Raw genomic sequence first — 18,296 nt, forward strand, 5'->3', positions numbered from 1 at the left:
ATATCGTACTTACTATTGTTTGAGTACTTGCGATTATTTTATTGTACTTTTTATATTTTACATTTATATTTATTATTTATCTTGCACCAAGGGAGTGGCACTCCAATTTCGTTGTACTCTGTACAATGACAATAAAGGCTATTCTATTCTATTCTATTCTAAAGCAGCTTTTTGAGTTTAATTTTGTTGTCGTGAGTTTTGCGTTTTGGTCCTTCTCCTGCCTGTACACAGTCGAAACATGACAATTTGTCTCTTATATATGATACACCTATGTATACACTGTCAAAGATACTTTTCTTTGAGTGAAGATTTAAGGTGATAAGACATATAAATAACTGCAACTTGAATCTGTACTGAAGCTCAGTATTTGACACAGAGTTCATGTTCACTGCTGTAATAGCTAATAATGATTAATATAATAACTATAATATTGGCCATATTATATTTACATTACCAAATTGATATGACTTTAGTCTCATGAACAACATCAGCTAATTGTTATTTACTAACTAATCTTAAATGACTGTTCAGTACAGAAATGAAGCCCAAAAATTATGTTTTACTGTCCTGTGGTCTCAGCCTCAGATACTTATCAAATCACACAAAGCTCTTGTAGAAACAAACAAACAAATCAACAAAAAAAATTTGTTCTCCTTCATTTTTGTCAAACAAAGTTGTATGACACGTTTCCAGCGGTTAGTATCATGGTTGCTAGGCAACCTGGGAAGCGCGACGGAGACTAGACTGTCCCATACAGACAAACTTGCTGTTTATTTTGCAAATCGAGCTCAACACTGCCCCTAGCGTCCTGGAGCACTTCCATAGTGTTTTGGAATTTGCATGTGTTTTGGGGTTTGCAAGTGTTTTGGATTTTGTACGTGCTTTGTCTCTAGGGGCCACCGTAGCTCTGTCCATTATCTCACTGCTTTAATCAAAGGACACGAGGGAACAGGTTTGGACTGGATTCTGTTAAGGTAATTAACTTTTTCTTGCAAACATTTAAGGTTCTTTTAGCTTTGACTTACTGTAGTAACATCAGTCGTGGTCAAATATTAAGTTTTACCAAGGCAGTGTTTATGTTTTATGACCAAAATTACATTTAACCAACACGAGTTTATTCAAATTTTATTTGCAAGTCCAGTTTGGGTAATGAAATTAAAGATAACACAAGGGAATAAAATAATGCACATTTATGAAAGACATCTTTACCTATAGATTTACTTTAAGCTTCATTTAAAGTAAAGTAAAACCTGACATTTTTTCGTCTGAGTCTGAGACCTGACATTTTTTTCGTCTGAGACTGACACCTGACATCTTTTTTCCCAAGACCTGATGCTGTCCTAAAATGTACACCGTACAAGTTCCTCCCTTCAAATCCCTCCCACTCTGAGACAAGGAGCTGAGAGAGAGAAAACAAGGGTCAATTATAAAGAAGAGAGAAAAGTGAAACCCTCCTCAGAAGGTCTGACTTGCATACCTGCAGTTGACCTGTGATGGACTCCAGTTTGGCGTTCACGCCATCCCAGCGGCGGCTGCACTCCCTCGCCAATGCCAGCAGCCGAGTCTGCAGGGTGCCCTGGAAGAGCAGAGTTACTGTTCGACTCCTCCTGGTCAGGCTCTCCAGCTGGATGAGCCGAGGTCTCCCCTCTTGCCGTAGCCTCTGAACACACAAACACAAATTGCATCTGAAGCAGGAGGTGCAGATTGTTTTTGCTATTCTTTTCTAAATCCATTCTTGATCACGTGGAGGTATTTGGAAAACTTTTTGGCCACCGGACGACTGTTGTCTCGCAGAAAGTCATATCAAATGTATGCGATACACAATCAATTCACAAGAACACATTATAAAAAACAAGTTCAGTTCTTGCCTGATTTCAACTGAATTCTGCATCAAAACAGGGTGACAGAATTAAAACGAGTGTTTGCAGCAAATGTGAGCACAAAGCCTCACTTTGTACAAGCCTGCTATTAAAGTTCTCCTCTATGCAGACGACTTTCCTGTTTTGAAGGCACAACTTGGATCTGCTGTACAAATCTTATGGATACACGCTAAATGAAACAGTAGTGTGCACGACTCCAGATTCTGATCCCTCATCCTAATAAGTCCATAAACCAATGGCTGACATGGGTTTTATCATAACGGTGATAAATATACAACATATGTTCTTAAGACTAAAAGTATAATACAGATTTTAGTCTGAGAGATTTGATGTTCATTTACCTGCAGATGCCATAAATGTGCCTGCTCCGTGGTTTTCCACAACGTTTTGCAAACTATTTAATACAGGAAGTAAGTGAACTAAAACAGGTCATCTTTATTTGTGAGAGGACCATATTAATGAAACAAACCTCAATGACATCATAGAGATCCCTAAAGATGCTCCTGCTGCTTTTCTTCCTCCTCATCCTAAACTTCCTTCTCCTTGTACTCAATTGTAATTCAGTCTAATTGTGTTTCTCCCTCCTCTTTCTCATTTTGTTGGAGCTGTGAACAGAATTACTGTGAATCTGAATTAATTTGTGCAAACAAGAAAAATCTACAGCTTTTTGGTCAGAGGTGCTCTTGTGATTTAAGCCGGGTAGAGTAGATTTATGTGTTGATGCTACCTGCTTCAGCTCTGGCTGCTGAGTGATATTTACACCCTGGCTGGATTACAAACTTTAACCACGTGCTGAACTATGGGCCAGTGTTGATACCTCTTGTTAGTATGGCGTCTGATAGGTTTGTAGCTTAAACCTATTCGCTGGAACGTTCAAGACAATTCAGTTACACAGCAAAAAGCATTGACACCAAGCAGAGCTCTTTATGATTTTCGTATACGAGGGAGACCAACTGGACAAACGTTGTTCCTTCGCTTGACCCCAGTCGCTCTCGTCCGCTCCCTCGTAACACTGCTCTTTTATTGAGGTTACATGAATATACATAGGTTCATTAACATATGACTTCTACATACAAAGAGTACCTTGCCTGTGCGTTGTGTAAGCATGTGTGTGTGTGTGTGGTCAGAGTGTGACCCCATACATGACTTCCTTAAACCTGCTGGTCTGGAAATCCAGCAGTTCATTCTAAACAAAAGGCACTTGGAGTAAAACAGATATAGATGTGTTTGCTATACCATATATCAGCAAGAAAAGATACGACCTCTTCCCATGACCCTAAGATTGTGAGTGTGAATGCCAGAACTCTCTGGAATGCACACGAAGTCTTTGCAGACTCCTAAGTCACTGCAGGCTCCTAAGGATCACACATCCTATCACTACACAATTGATTATACACCTCTAAGCATATATGGTTAAATATCTCTAAGCATAAATGACAATCAACAATACAAATCTAACAGCGTCTTCTTGGCTTAATGTATGATGGTCGATAAATGAAATGTACAAAGAAAATTTAACTATATTACAAAAGGACATTATCTTGGTAAGATCAAATGATCGGAGCATAACTTGTCAACTAGTCCGAAAATAAGTTATACAGGAACAGTCAAAGACACACCTTCTCATGTCACATTTCTATTCATTCAAAACACTTATGCATAGCTGTATTTTATACAGCTCTTACAGAATTCAAAGTACAGGTTCATGTGAGTATTAATGTATGGCTCAGCTCTACTGAATTTCTGAGTTTCTAGAGCAGACACAGAGCTCATGTCACAACAGGCTTCGGGCGCCATTTTAGTGACTTTAACAATATTATAAATTTTAATATCGGTCTAGCTGGCATTACGTTATGTACGCAGCACGCAATTGAACCACATATTTTAGAAGCCAAAGGTTAAAATTAGTTGGGAGCATCTTCACTTAATTATAACAGTGGTTTTTTCTTTTAAGAGAACAGTTCTGTATACCGATACTAAATTGCATTAACGTCAACGGCTAAAGTATCTAACACAGCTAATCGCTACTGTTAGCACAGCATTAACAACAAGCTACAATGATGAGTAACAAAAACAAAACAGTAAAAAGGTTTTTAATGAAAATGTTATACAACAGTCCCAGAATCCAGAGCTTCAAAGATCAGCAGGTACTCAAGACTGTTATCCGCGATATCTCACGTCTCTCTCTCGCTGTCATTTGGCTCGAAACACATATTAACAAATTGCTCAGTGATGAACAAGTACTGTTTCCACCATGTGGACAAAATACTTCATTTGTTATCTCTGCTGAATAATACATTCATCCATGAAGGCATTTGAACTTCTGGATCACTGGGTACTTCATGCCATATAAAGCCAAATTGATTTGTGATTGTATAGTTTTTATTTCAACATGAAGACAAAGGGGTACTAAAACTAGTCGCAGAGGTGAAATGGATGATAAAGTGTGCATATCAGACCTAGAAAGTCATTCTCATAGAGGAAGTATTAAAAAAACAAAGCTTCTAACTTTTCTGTCTTTTTCCATGGCCTCACTGAGTCACAGCCTGCTTTATGAGTCCTATAAACCAGCCAAGCACAAGCCAACCTGACACCCGAATAAGGTTGAAATTTGATAATATTGTTGTGCTTTAATATGATCGTTAAAGTGAACCGACCATAATTGTGGCATGATCGGTTAGCCAACCATCTTGATAACATTCTGAAGAAGCAGCCGCTTTCAAAACATCCTTTAACTCTGAAGTTGTGTCACAACAGATGGATTCATAGCTACCAAAATATTTTTAAATGTAAACTGTATCGACAGAAATGTTTGTGAGCTGTGACTTTGTTTTGTGCCTCATCCATGCCAAGAAACTTCCAATAGCAGCATTCCTGCTCTACAAGAAAGATACATTTAGTATGTTAGACTTTGCTGGGAAAAATTAGAAAATTAGAAATATTTGCAGTGACTTCCAGATGGTATTGCATGGTGGATCAAAATCTGGTGGTGCTTATAATATTAGAATTCCATTCATTTTGACAAGATCCTCAACATCTTTGGTTGAAATGCAGCCTCTAACTACGACAGAGGCTACACCATGTTTTACATATGGCTATACCCATATGGAAAAGATATATATAAATCTTATAAAGTTTGTATCTGTCTTGTGTGAAACTTGTGTGAAAACAGATATAAGATCCCTTGAAAAATTATATAATGAAACTTGTATGTTTTACTAAAACAATGTATGAAAGTAATGCAAAAGTGGCCACTTTCATGAGTAAATCATGTAAGCCTTATATGATTTACTCATGAAAGTGGCCACTTTCATGAGTAATCACATATAAGTTTTTACTATTTCTTTTCCGTATGGGTAGACACTCACTGTGCCTCCCTGTCGACTTTTTTCTTCTGGCAAAAATCTCAAATCTTGATTAATTACTCCTTCACACCTGATACAACTGATTTCCGTCCAGTTCATGTGTAATTTGGCATACTCCCTGGCTCCATTAGTAGAGAATGGCCTCGTAATGGTCACCCTTCCACTGACACCATTTCTGCTGAAGCCTCAGTGAACTGCAGATGAATCAACTGAAGGGTCAGACAACCCATTTGAGTTAGGTGCTTTTTAATGGCTGGATGATTCATAGGTCAGGTGCTGATGATAAGTAAAATTAAGTCATCATAATTTTACATTAAGGAACAAATTCTGAAATTACTCTGCAATAATGATTGATGCAATTTTTAAACTTTTTAGTACCACTTACTTTATAACGCTTTTTGTTGTCACATGCCCACAACTTTTTCAAATGTGATGCTGGTATCTGATTCAAAATTAAGATTATTTAGTAATAGTAAAATTCTTCACTTTAAAAAGTAGTTAATTTGTTATTAATTCTGTGTTCTATTGTGAAATTAAGACTTTGCAAGATTTAATGATGCTTTTTTGAAAAACACAATAAATCTTAATTAAACATTCTGTGGTTACATTCTGTGGAGCCTCTTTCTGGAGTACTGAATCTATAAAATTAAATGAGTAAACGAAAGGAGAAGAAGACAATTATTTTGAAAGAAGTACAGGGAAAGCCTGGCTGGCATGTTTTATTTTCTTTATCAGTTCCTGGTTTTGCGACTACAAAGAAACACTATATACAGAACGTGGAGCTGTTCAGCACCTTCTCACTCAAAGGCTGAAAGTACTCCCTGGTGTTGAAAAGAAAAAAGACAAAATATTCTACAATTTACTGCAAACTCAGATTCTTCTGTCCTTTCTTCAATGAACTGCCATTCGCTTTGGGTCTTCTGTTTGCTGCTGACTGTGTCTGCACTTCTTTTTGCAATGATGGCTCTGATCACTGCTGCATGTAAATATTGCAGTATAATATACATAGTGTATTTATGTGTATACCTATGCAAAAAAATACAATATACATCTTGTATATGAATACAGGAAATGAATAATTTATTATCCAAGTTAACATTTAATGTTTTAATCTTCCAGATGAAGGGGCAAGGATGGGTCAGAGGGATCAGTTAAACCACCTTGGTTAACATTTTCAGGCTTCCCCCCCCCAGATAGTTACATTTCTGTCACACTGAACAGAATAATGAACAAGGCTACCAAAACACTGCAAAACACTAGTAAATATTTAATACAGTGAAACTCAGAACAGGAATACACAGAGCCAGGCTTCACACAGTCATGAGGGATTGCACAACAATGAACAGATAGAGATAATCAGATTACAGTAACGCTTTACTAGTAACTCACTACTGCCCATCTCTGCTCATGAGCTGCTATAACATGAATCAGCTGGCTGAATTGCCACCGCAGCATGCAGTCAAGTATAGAGTCTAGCTAATGACCAGTGTTAGGGAAGTTACTTTGAAAAAGTAAAAAGTTATAGTTACTAGTTACTTCTTCAAAAAAGTAACTGAGTTACAATATTATAAAAGTAACTAATTACTAGGAAAAGTAACTTGTGCGTTACTTTAAAAAAACGTTTAGTCACTGCGGGTCAGGGTATAGTTGGCTGTTTTTGAATACTTATGATTTTAACTTTGCATTTCCCAATGAAAAACTATTTACCTTGCCTTGTTTCGTATCATTCTTTTCAGCACAACCTCACGTCTGAATTGACTATTATTTTTTCATTTTGCCATACTGTATTAACACACTGATCTAAAATAGGACTAAAAACATAAAATCAGAGTATGGTTAATTTTTTACTGTAACAACCACAAATTCATGTTTAACCCTTTAAGACCTACCATGGAACCAAGTCCGCCAGAGCTTATATTATATTTTTACATGCTGTGGAGCCATTTTTGGGAGCATTTCAAGTTGCTATACATCAATACAACCATTATAGCCCAGATTTTAATAATATGTATTCATTAAGTGCATAGTAATTACATAAATTGCAAAAAAGTGCAATAAACTACAAAAAAATTGACAATCGTTTTTGATTTTTTTAACATATATTTGTAGTTAGAGAAATTTAAGAGGCTTATCCCTCAAAACTGTAAATACAAAAAAGTTGCACAAAATAGTTTCCCACCACAGGAAATTTATTTTGAGTGTCTTCATAGTTATATTTTTGAAATACACCTATTTTTATACACTGCAGGAAAAACGAAAATAAATATTATACTGCAAATTTGCAAAAAAGCAGCATATGCATCAAAATAAACTATTTCCAGCAGTGCAATATGAGTCCTAAGCATCCCAGAAACGACACAGAAAGTCATAAAGTCAAAGATAACTTTTAAAAAGAGCAGTATAGGCCCCGAGGCCCTGATCGCAAAAAAGACTACATTTCCGCGAAAATGACGTCACTTCCGGTTTCGGCCAGGTAATGGCGGAAATGCAAAAGTTCGCGCTGACGTCTATTCCAACGTAGGAAGTGTTTTGAACAGCTGATCGGACCGGCAAAGCGTGTTTCTGGAATATTATGTTTTTGTTCCTGCAAGCGCTTTTTATGCAGTTTTTGCAAAGCTTTATGTGGAAGGAAACCGTGACCTAGGACAAGCTGATGGCATAAGATGTAAGTACAACTCCTCCGGTTTCATATGCAAAAAAAATTTTTGCGCTAGCTTACGTGGTTGCAGTGCTACTGGGATTTAAAAATAGTTACGCATAACAGAGCGTTCCCGCTCCGATCGGCTCTAAAGGGTTAATGCAGGATTTTCATAACTTGAAATGCAAATATTGTAAGCTTTAAATTTTAAAGACCTATGCTCAAGTTTTGCAAACAACGATGTTATATGCAGCTCTTTACCTAAAAATGCAGCCAACGCATTTCTTATAACTATTTTGAGCTATTTACAGAACAATCAGGTGTTCTACATAAAAAAAGATAGCACAAAAATTATTTGTGCCACTCCAAAAAATAACTTCTATTCACTATAAGACAGAGGAGTAGTGATGTGCGATACCACTGATTTCCTTTCCGATCCGATACCAAGTAATATTCAGGGTGGTATCGACGATACTGATCCGATACCGATACTTTGTACAAAAGCGTATTTTATTTATTCTATCTCAATTATAGCATCATAATGATTACAGGACATCAGATTACTTGTTCTTATCACTTAATAATGCAGAGTTCATCATATAGAAACTGAAGTTGTGCACTATCTAAACACCTTGCCTGCCTGCAGCACTAAAGGACTCCGTGAGAGACGTCTGTCTCGCCCTAGCAGCACCTGTCCCTCTCCTCCTCTTCAGTTCGCCTCAACATATGCTCGTCATATTCTGTGATATGATTTACTCTGAGGTGTTTGACAAGGTTAGTGATGTTGCCACAACCATACATGCCAACCCTCCCGATTTTTCCGGGAGAATACCGAATTTTAGTGCCCCTCCCGAAAATCTCCCGGAGCCACGATTCTCCCGAATTTCTCCCAATTATCCACCCAGACAACAAAATTTAAAAAAAAACCAAATCGCAGAATTCATAGCGCGGGCCCAGCCAATTCCAGTTTCCAACAATGACGGTTCCTCAGGTGGAAGCAGCCTCTGAATTTGGACACCCCCGCTGCTTCCGGGCCAGCCAATAATAACGGTGACATTTAACGTATTTTATCCAATAAATAAACACTGTAAAATGTATTTACAACTCCCCCCCCCCCCAACAGCCCTTTTGAATGTCTCCCTAGTATGGCCACAACACCTCACTCTTGGAGCACGTCTCAGCTGTTTGTGGAGGTAAAATAAGTCTGCACGTGACTCTGATTATGCTCAGCCATTGATGTTGTTCCTTTGAATGTAGACAATCCGAATGTTATAGTTTCTTTCCACTGTGCTCTTGTTAATGACAAACTACAAATTTACTCTAAATTACTAAAATATCGATATTTTAATGTGAGAATCGATTCTAGAACATAAATGATTGGTATCGGAGGAATCGATATTTCAGGATCGATCCGCACATCACAAGCCTGATAAATGCAGGCCTGACAGCAGGAGGTTTATCACGTCTCCTGTTTTCCACTTGGAGACAGCGTTTACACTGCAGTCTGTCTTTGGTGGCTTTTTGGCAGCACATCTGAGATTCAGCTGTTGCCTCACTGTTCTGACACACAAAACAAAACTCATCATCTACACTACACACTAACTACACACTCCAAACACGGTAAACATCACGTCTCAAAATTCGCTCACTCTCTTTCTTATGCTCTCTCGCTCATCACCATCACTCCTAAAAGTTCGACCTCTTCTTAAACAACCAAATGCCCAAAGGTTGCCATATAACTGTTTTATTAATCGACATGGTACAGTTTGCCAGCAATGGGAAAGGGGTGTTTTTTCTTTTCTTTTTGGTTGTAAGCAGAGAGTGCTCGCTATCTTTGTCCTTAGACAGTAAACGTGATTATATTAGTATATAAATAATAGTATATTATTTATCATAAAAACTGGTATATAGTTTGAAGTCCCTGCTTTTAACACAAAAATGGAGACTTAGCATAGCAACCTATGTCATCTTAAATTAAATTAAATGAGATTGATATGACATGACTGCTTTTCTTTCTCACCCCCCAGCTCCCAGTTAGCTGAAGACAGCTTCGGTAACGGGGTTGTAATGATAAAAATAGTAATTAGTTAGATTACTAGTTACTGGCTTTTATTCCCATCACTGCTAATGACCTAATAAATGTATTAAGTTGTGTTGCAGCAGGGACACATTTAAAAGTTTTAGGACACCAGCCCTCGGGACTGGAGTTTGACACCCCTGCTTTAACTGGATGTTTGATTTTTTTTTTTCCCCTAACATCCCACATAGCAAGCAGGTCTGGCCCGGATCTGGTATAAAGCTGGCACTTCTGGCTGACTTCTGGCATGATAAGACGTATGTCATCCAGATATGGGCCAGGCCTGGCATAGGTGGCACTGTCTATGTGATGGCATGCCACATCTGGCCCAATTGTGGTTTGGTTTATGTTGCCCAGGCTAAAAGAAAACAGGCCTGGTCCAGATCTGGCATCAAGCGATGGCAGAGTGTATGTCAACCAGATGCAGGCCAGATATGGCATTGTTGCACGATTTACTGTATGTTTCTATTTTAGTTAGAAGACCCTAATGCCATGTTGTAATACTATACTGCTATGGTAGCCAACATTTCAAATGCGGGTTTAACAGGTTTGTGAGTTTACACTTTATCCAAAACCTAGTGAGTGTTTACTCATCTGCGCGAGTGGATGGATATAGTTCAGGCGGTAGAGCAGGTCACCTATTGATCGGAAGGTTAGTGGTTAAATCCCTCTCTTCTCCAGTCTGCATGTCGTGAGTATGAATGTAGTTAGGAAGCACTCAGTTAAGAGAAAATGTGTGTGGTTGGGTGAATGTGGCATGTTGTATACTTTGAGTAATCTGGGAGAATTGAAAAATGCTATATAATAGTGATGTGTCAGTCGCGAACGAAATGGCTCTTAGAACCGGATCTTTGACGTGAACGATGCGCAGTGTTGGGGAGTAACGGAATACATGTACCGCCGTTACGTATTTAAAATACAAAATATGAGTAACTGTATTCCGTTACAGTTACCGTTTAAAAAGGTGGTATTTAGAATACAGTTACTTTGTTGAAATAATCAAATCAAATCACTTTTATTGTCACATCACATGTGCAGGTACATTGGTACAGCACATGTGAGTGAAATTCTTGTGTGCGAGCTTCACAAGCAACAGAGTTGTGCAAAATACAATAATGTAAACAAGCAATAAATGGATTACACTGCGGTACTTTCCTGTTTCATATTGTGGCGGGTCAGGACCATTGACTGTAGAAAACAGTCAATGGTCAGGAGTTTGGGTTTTCTTTGACAGCTACGTTCTGTTGCTCCAGGCGGCAGCGTTACGGTTGCCATGGTTACAGGGCAACGCTCTCTCTCTCTCTCTCTCTGCAACTGTGTGTTTCCTGGGTGAGAGAGCGCCTTTTTGTTGTTATTGTGCTAAGCTAACAGGCAGAATGCTACAAGCATAGCTCTAAAGAATGTAGCATCATGGGCAGTGTAGTCAGTGTTGCAGGGAGAATGGACTGCCATACCCGTTATGTGTCTGTGAGCAAGAGGAGGGAGAAAAAGGATAGTGGAAAAGTACTAGCAGTCATCGAGCAAAAACGGGAGCTAGAAGCATGTAAATATAATAATAACCACTGCAGCCAAGAAGAGTGCCTGACGAGCCCAGTTGTAAGTAAGCTATTAAGACTCGACTGTACACAGTGTTCGTGTTTTCCTCCGAAAACAATAAGTTCCGTTGGAGCAGCCTTTCAACGCCTCTCTCTGTCTCTCGCAAGAAAAATTGACCCACACAACAAAGTAAAGCTATTTTTCGGATACGAGCCGACACGGACCCCGCCGTATTAGTCAGAGGTCCCTTTACTACAGTTCGGAGTCGCGGACCTTCAGTAATAGTAATAAATCACACAGCAATAGTACATTCACGTAGTTGTAAAAAGCATGATAATATATTAAGTAATCCAAAGTATTCAGAATACGTTACTGTCATTGAGTAACGTAACGGAATACGTTACAGAATACATTTTGGGGCATGTATTCTGTAATCTGTAATGGAATACATTTTAAAAGTAACCTTCCCAACACTGACGACGCGAGCCGGCTCCATATCGCAAGCCGTGGGGTTTTTTTTGTTTTTTTTTTTCCTTTCTCTCACCCTCTCTTTTGCGTTGGGATGAGGGGGGAGGGGCGGACAGGGCAGGAGGGGGCAGTGCTGAATGACGTCATCGCCTAATTTGCATAATTGGTCATGCTAATGTTACTGTAACCTATGTTGTTGGAGAGAGAAATAACATCATGGAAGAGACATAAAGTGAGTAAAAAACGTCCTAAATGCATTTAGTTTATTTAGAACTACAAATTAAATTTCTTTTAGCAATTATTGTTTTTTTTTAATGTCACAATTCCAACCCTGCTCCTTTACCCGGGCTTGGACCGGCAAAAGTGACCCGAAATAGGCACTCTGGTGGAGTTAATTTGTGTGTGTTTATAAGTAGTTTTAAACCTTGTGATCCACAAAACAGCATAAGAGTAAAAGAGTAAAAGAAGAACTGACTGCATTATAGCGCCCGCTGCTTGTTGAGAGTAAAAGCAATACGCGCTTTCACGTCTTTTTTTAGCGACTTTTTTTTAGAGAAAAAGTCGCTAAGGGTTCTGAAAACTCGCTAAATATAGCGACAAAGTCGCTAAGTTGGCAACACTGGGAGGGGGAGACAGAGAAAGAGCCAGGAACAACAACGTCACATTAGAAAGGTATAGTAATCATCCACAACTATTTTCAGTTGCAGATGATAAAGGATTCAGAAAGTTTATTCATGCAGGCCCATATGACAGAGAATATGCATCTTCTTTTTGTTTTCATATTTTAATTTATATTTAATTGTGTTGTGGTTTGCAGTGTTTTGTGTTGTTTCACTTTAAATTTGTAAAAGGAAAAAGCTGAAAATTTAAATAGTTAAAAGTTGAAATGTGAATAGTTGATTTTTGTATAATATGATTTATTTATTACATTTTATGTGGAGTGAATAAATAAAAGTATATTTACGGTGGCCCCTACAGACAAAGCACATACAAACTTCAAATCACGTACGAACTCTGAAGCACGTACAAACCCTGAAGCACATACAAACTCCAAAACACGTAAAAAACTCCAAAACACGTAAAAAACTCCAAAACACGTACAAAAGACAACAGAAGTGCTCCAGGATGCTAGGTGCAGTGTTGAGCTTTTGTTACAAGCCAGCAAGTACCAACGACCGGATTTGGTGTGTGGTAGTAACAGGTAAATGAACACTTTTTTAAAATTTTTTGAATATATATGAATGCTTGTGTATAAATACACAAACAATACACATGTGCTTTCATGCTTTCAATTGTGTAATTTAAGTGATCTGGTTAGCTCTGTTTTGGAAGTTCAGTTCATGCTAGAAATGTTTTTTGGAGTTTTTACGTGTTTTGTCTCTAGGGGCCACCACATATATTTATATATAAACATATATAAATAAAACCACTTTTTTTTACATTAGTAATTCCTTTTGTGCATAATTTTATATTATTGTTAATAATAAATTAATGAAAGCAACAAAACAACCCGAAGAGCCGGTTCGGAGCCAAAAGAGCCGGTTCGGAGCCAAAAGAGCTGGTTCGGAGCCAAAAGACCCGGCTCTTTTTAGTGAGCCGAACCAAAAGAGCCGGTTCTCTAAAAAGAGCCGGAAATCCCATCACTACTTCAGAAAGTGAAAAAGATATCACGAGCAGTGGAGATATTTCTGACAGCGAAGAAGGCGAAGAAGGGGAGGAATTTTTGCCAGGCACCGAGAAGCTTTGCAGCTCATCTGAGGAGGAGGAGGAAGAGACAAGACTGGAGGATGACCATCAGTGGAGATCTAAAAATGGAGAAATCATGTGGCAACCCACACATGAAGAGGTCCTGCCATTTTTTCCTCCTCCCATTTTAACCCCAGGACCAACCCATTATGCAATTGTTAGAATCAGCAGCCCTGGGAGCACTTTAAATATTTTTTTTGCGGAGGACATTATGCAGCTAATCCTGCATTTTACCAACCTGCAGGGCAAGCGGTCAGTAAAAGACTGGAAGAACATAGATGAGGAGGAGCTGCAGGCTTACATGGGGCTTCTGATCCTGGATGGCCTGTACAGGTCTCAACATGAAGCAACAACGAGCCTGTGGGATGGGGTGACAGGACGTGTTCTTTTTCATGCCACAATGTCAAAAAAAAGATTCGCGCAAATTAATCTGGCAGTAAGATTTGATGATTGTCTTTCCCGTCCAGGTCGCTACAGGGGGGACAAGCTGACTCCTATAAAAGATTTATGGAGCAAATGGAGCGACCGCCTGCCCAAACCTTTCAATCCAGGGAGAGATATATGTGTGGATGAACAGCTGATCCCTTTTAAGGGCCACTGTTCATTCAAACAATATATGCCCTCCAAACCTGCTAAATATGGGCTGAAGATCTGGGCCCTATGTGATGTGCAGACCTCCTATGCCTGGAGGCTTTAAGTGTATACAGGAAAGTTCTCATCAGCAAACAGGGAGGTTAACCAAGGCATGCAGGTAGTGCTTGAGTTGACAGAGGGGCTGCAGGGCCACACAGTCACAACCGACAATTTTTTGTACATCATTTCCTCTTGCAGAGGAATTGAGGAAGAGGAGGATGGCCCTGGTGGGCACTCTGCAGTTGACTGAGTTGCCCCCACAGCTGCTGAACGTTCAACACAGAGAAGTTCTGTCCTCTGTCTTTGCCTTGCCGCAACAGGGCTGTGGTATCCTACATCCCAAAGAAAAGAAAAAATGTTGTCATGTTGAGCACCAGGCACCATGAGCCACAAGTCCAGGACTCTGGCAAGAAAAAGCTCCAGATCATCCTGGATTATAACAAGTGCAAAGGGGCTGTGGATTATCTGGACCAGGTAAACACAATTATACATCAATTATTTGCCAAATTGCTTACGGTTTCTCATTATTATAACTGATAAAGTCAGATCATGTGATTATGATAGTTTTGATAGTTACAGAAAGGGGTGGGGGGGTCTAGTTTGATGCCCATAGGCAGAAAGAATCAATTTTCTATGGCTGTATAAATCTATTTATGTCATCTGATCATTTCTTTTTGTTTTGCAGGTTCGTGGCACCTACTCCTGCCGTCGGCAGACGCGCAGGTGGCCCATGTGTCTGCTCGATCACATGATTGATGTAAGCTGCTACAATGCTTTTGTCCTCTTCACTGCTGTGGACCCAGAGTGGAACAGACGAAAACACTACAAGCGGCGTCTGTTCATAGAGCAGGTTGGCAGAGCCCTTATCACCTCGACCATGATGAAGAGAACCCACCTGCCTAGAACACCGTTTGCAGCCAGCCTGGTCTTACAGGCCCAGGGCAAAGAGCAGCAGCAGGAGCAGGAGGAGGAGCGTTCCACAATGCGAAACCAGTGCACATCGTGTAAACAGCGCAGAAGAATTCCAAACTAGCTGCTGCAAATATGGTGCACCGGTCTGCAAAGTCCATTGCAAAATGCCTTGTGGTTCATGTTATAAGATGTAAATTACATCTTTGTTCAGTTTGTTGTTTTGTTTTGTTTGTTCAGCTCAGTTCAGTTTGTTTTTGCAATAAATTTTCATTGTTCCAAAAATAATAATGCATCCAAATCAATGTTGTTATCAATTATTGACCTATTCAAAGCTCTAATAGCCTTTTGCCAAATATTATATTTTGCAATTAATTTTTGGAAAATATTGCAGATTATGGGTTCCCGCCCCCAAAATAAACACGGGTCTTTATAACAATAAAGCCATAGTAACATAAAAATTATTTAAAAAATAATGAAAAACTTTATATCTATGGTTAGGTCTGAAGTTGTTAAAAAGATCTGATGTGAAAAAAAGAAAAATTAATTCATATATGATATTGCTCTATCACCTGTTGACTTGGGACCCGTTTGGGTCCCGAGGGTAAAGAGCAGATGTAAATTTTATGGGTGCCACAAGGATAAATACATCAAATATTTTGTGGTTGTACTCTGTGGACCTTCTTTGTGGACTAGTCAATGTGTCATTATTTTAGTTGAGAAAGAATCAGGTGCAGTGAAAGTATGTCCAGCATGAATCACATGTTACACATGTCACTTTTTCAGTGTTAGTTCCTAATTTTGAAGCTTCAAAGAAACAGTATATAAGCATCGACCATAGAGCTGTTCAGCACCTTTTCACTGGAAGGCTGAAGCTACCAGTCGGTGCTGATAAGAAATTCTACAAGAGGTCTACTATAAAATCTATGTTATCCTTTCTCTAATGCAGTGGTTCCCAAACTTTTTTCGCTGGGCCCCCCTTTGTTTTAGAAAAATGTTCGCGCCGCCCCCCGCACACCCTCGCGTGCACACACGCACGCACTAACACATCCTCCAACCACACACACCCATATTTTGATCAATTGCAGTTTATTTCACACCTCAAACATTTAGTAAACAATTAAGCAAATACAAGTAATCTGCAATAAATTGCAGGTAGTACGAAAGTAAACTACTAACTCTTTTACGCTACATCCGCACCTACACGGGTATTTTTGAAAACGCAGCTGTTTCGTCTACACGTAAACGGCATTTCGGATCACCGAAAACTGAGATTTTTTAAAACTCATTTTTTGCTTTTACGTGTGGACGAGGAATACAGAGTTCGTCATGCAACGTTAAAGGTATGTGCCTTTTTTTAACTCAGCTGTGCGCCACGTTATTGTTTACATGAGAGGAATTGCAGAATGGACGATAGTCAGATTAACAGTATTTTGTCTCTATCTGCAGGTTTTACAGGCTTACGGTGTGTTCACACCGAACGCGATAGAGGCGGCCAGAGTATCAGGTTTACATGTTAAGTCAATGGAAAGGCGCGATGACACGCGATTGCGGCTCCCGCGAAAATTCGGAAGCAGATTTGTGTCGCCAAAACGCCTGAAACGCGCGTCAGTGTAGCGCGTTTAGGCGTTTGACTCGCGAAAAAAAACACGCGTGTGAGTTTTTGTGTTGCATTTTGTGCATATGCGCGTTACGCGTCTACCGCTCGAGTTGGAAAAATCTGAACTCCAGCGTCAAATCGCGCCGTGACAACCAATCAGGAGCCTGGTGACGTGGCTGTTACCTAGGTCAAAGGGGCAGATCCAGCCAAAGCCCTTCATACTTCAATGGAAGGAAGGCTAATCAACGCCGTAGCAAACAACTCGGAGCCGTTCAACACCAGCTGCTTTCTGTACCGAGACAGGAATATAAAGGACCGAGCTTGGAGGAAGATATGTGAAGAGATCGGGCAACCTGGTAAGTTCATTCATTTCTCTTAAGTTTTCTCTAAAGTTTTCGCTGACCCGGGGAAGCCGCACAAAAGCTAGCAAGCCACCGCTATTTTCCCACTGACGTACAAATACCGTTCTGCTTTTATGCATGTTGTCATTTAGGAATATATTTTATTGTTTATTAATAAACAGCACACAGTGGTCCCGCTGTTCATCCGTCACTGCTTTGCTTTTTCGCTGATTTTTTATTGCACAGTACAGCATTGCATTCTGCAGCCTGATTGACAAATCTCCTTCGTGTCGTGTCTCCTGCGCTTGCCAAATTTATCATGTTTGGTTTTGATAACCATCACGTCCAATAGAAAAAACAGCACAAAAATACCCATAACTATGAGCCTCATTCGGAAATAGACACCTGCACCGCGAGGGGAAAAAGGTGCACGAAAGTGGCGGGCAGATGAAGACAAACCGCGGCATAATAATACTTTTACGTTTTGCAATCTACAAAGGTTTGCACTTTGAGAATCAAATGTGAGAACTGTGACCAATGTTCATGTGTGTGGGGAAAACAGTGTATAAAGTGCGTGACCAGGGGCTAGTTATTCTGAGAACCCCTGCTGCAATAAATAAGGGACCACTGTCTACTCTACGATTATTATATTCAACCTGTTAACATTTAATACTGTATTGATAGAACCAACTGATTCTGCAGCAGAGCATCCCCAGTCCCTGAGCTCCTGCTGCTGCACCCACAGATATGTACAGCAAGCATTGATAGCTTTTAACTCGGTGGGATTGCCTTGTGATCACCTTTACTAAATATCTACAACCAATCTGATTATATCCTGTTTTTTTTTTCAATGTTGAAATTAAAATCTAGTAGCAGCCTTCTCATTTCTTTGTGTTTTGTGCTGTTTTACAGGCCCACAGGGGAGGACGGCTCTGAGGCAGATGAGGGACGGGTCCCAGGACGGTCCATTGGCGCTGGAGCTGGCCATCCTGATGTCCCTGAAGAGGCCACACCAGTCTCCAATGGAGCAGCTGGGTCCTTTTTATTCCTGTCTCTCTGTAAATTCTTATATTTTATATATTTATGTTTAATGTTTTTCTGTT

The 18,296-nt window shown here is 39.5% G+C and overlaps 1 protein-coding gene across 9 annotated transcripts; it reads left to right on the forward strand.

Moving 5' to 3' along the window:
* The first annotated feature begins 7,498 nt into the window (after positions 1-7,498).
* Positions 7,499-18,279, forward strand: LOC309701981 (piggyBac transposable element-derived protein 4-like). 9 transcript variants are annotated; one of them, XM_082526335.1, is made up of 3 exons: positions 7,499-7,910; positions 13,955-14,817; positions 15,029-18,057. In XM_082526335.1, the coding sequence occupies exons 2-3, from the start codon at positions 14,707-14,709 to the stop codon at positions 15,374-15,376; spliced, it is 459 nt and encodes a 152-aa protein (XP_082382461.1). In that variant the 5' UTR covers positions 7,499-7,910; positions 13,955-14,706; the 3' UTR covers positions 15,377-18,057. The 9 variants fall into 9 exon arrangements, 4 of the variants coding, with proteins under 4 accessions (XP_082382461.1, XP_082382460.1, XP_082382459.1 ...); XR_014275328.1 differs by lacking the exon at positions 7,499-7,910 and adding an exon at positions 18,106-18,279 and having other exon boundaries at positions 10,965-14,817; positions 15,029-17,208; XR_014275329.1 differs by lacking the exon at positions 7,499-7,910 and having other exon boundaries at positions 10,965-14,817; positions 15,029-17,208; positions 17,878-18,057.
* Positions 18,280-18,296: the final 17 nt, after the last annotated feature.

The sequence above is a fragment of the Aulonocara stuartgranti genome (assembly GCF_965226115.1).
Source record: "Aulonocara stuartgranti genome assembly, chromosome: 3".
Classification (NCBI taxonomy): Eukaryota; Metazoa; Chordata; class Actinopteri; order Cichliformes; family Cichlidae; genus Aulonocara; species Aulonocara stuartgranti.

Bases quoted from the DNA above. Each gene is read 5' to 3' on its own strand.
- LOC309701981 (XM_082526335.1), top strand. From the start codon at position 14,707: ATGTTGAGCACCAGGCACCATGAGCCACAAGTCCAGGACTCTGGCAAG. The intron at 14,818-15,028 runs GTAAACACAATT...TTTGTTTTGCAG, and splicing joins CTGTGGATTATCTGGACCAG to GTTCGTGGCACCTACTCCTG.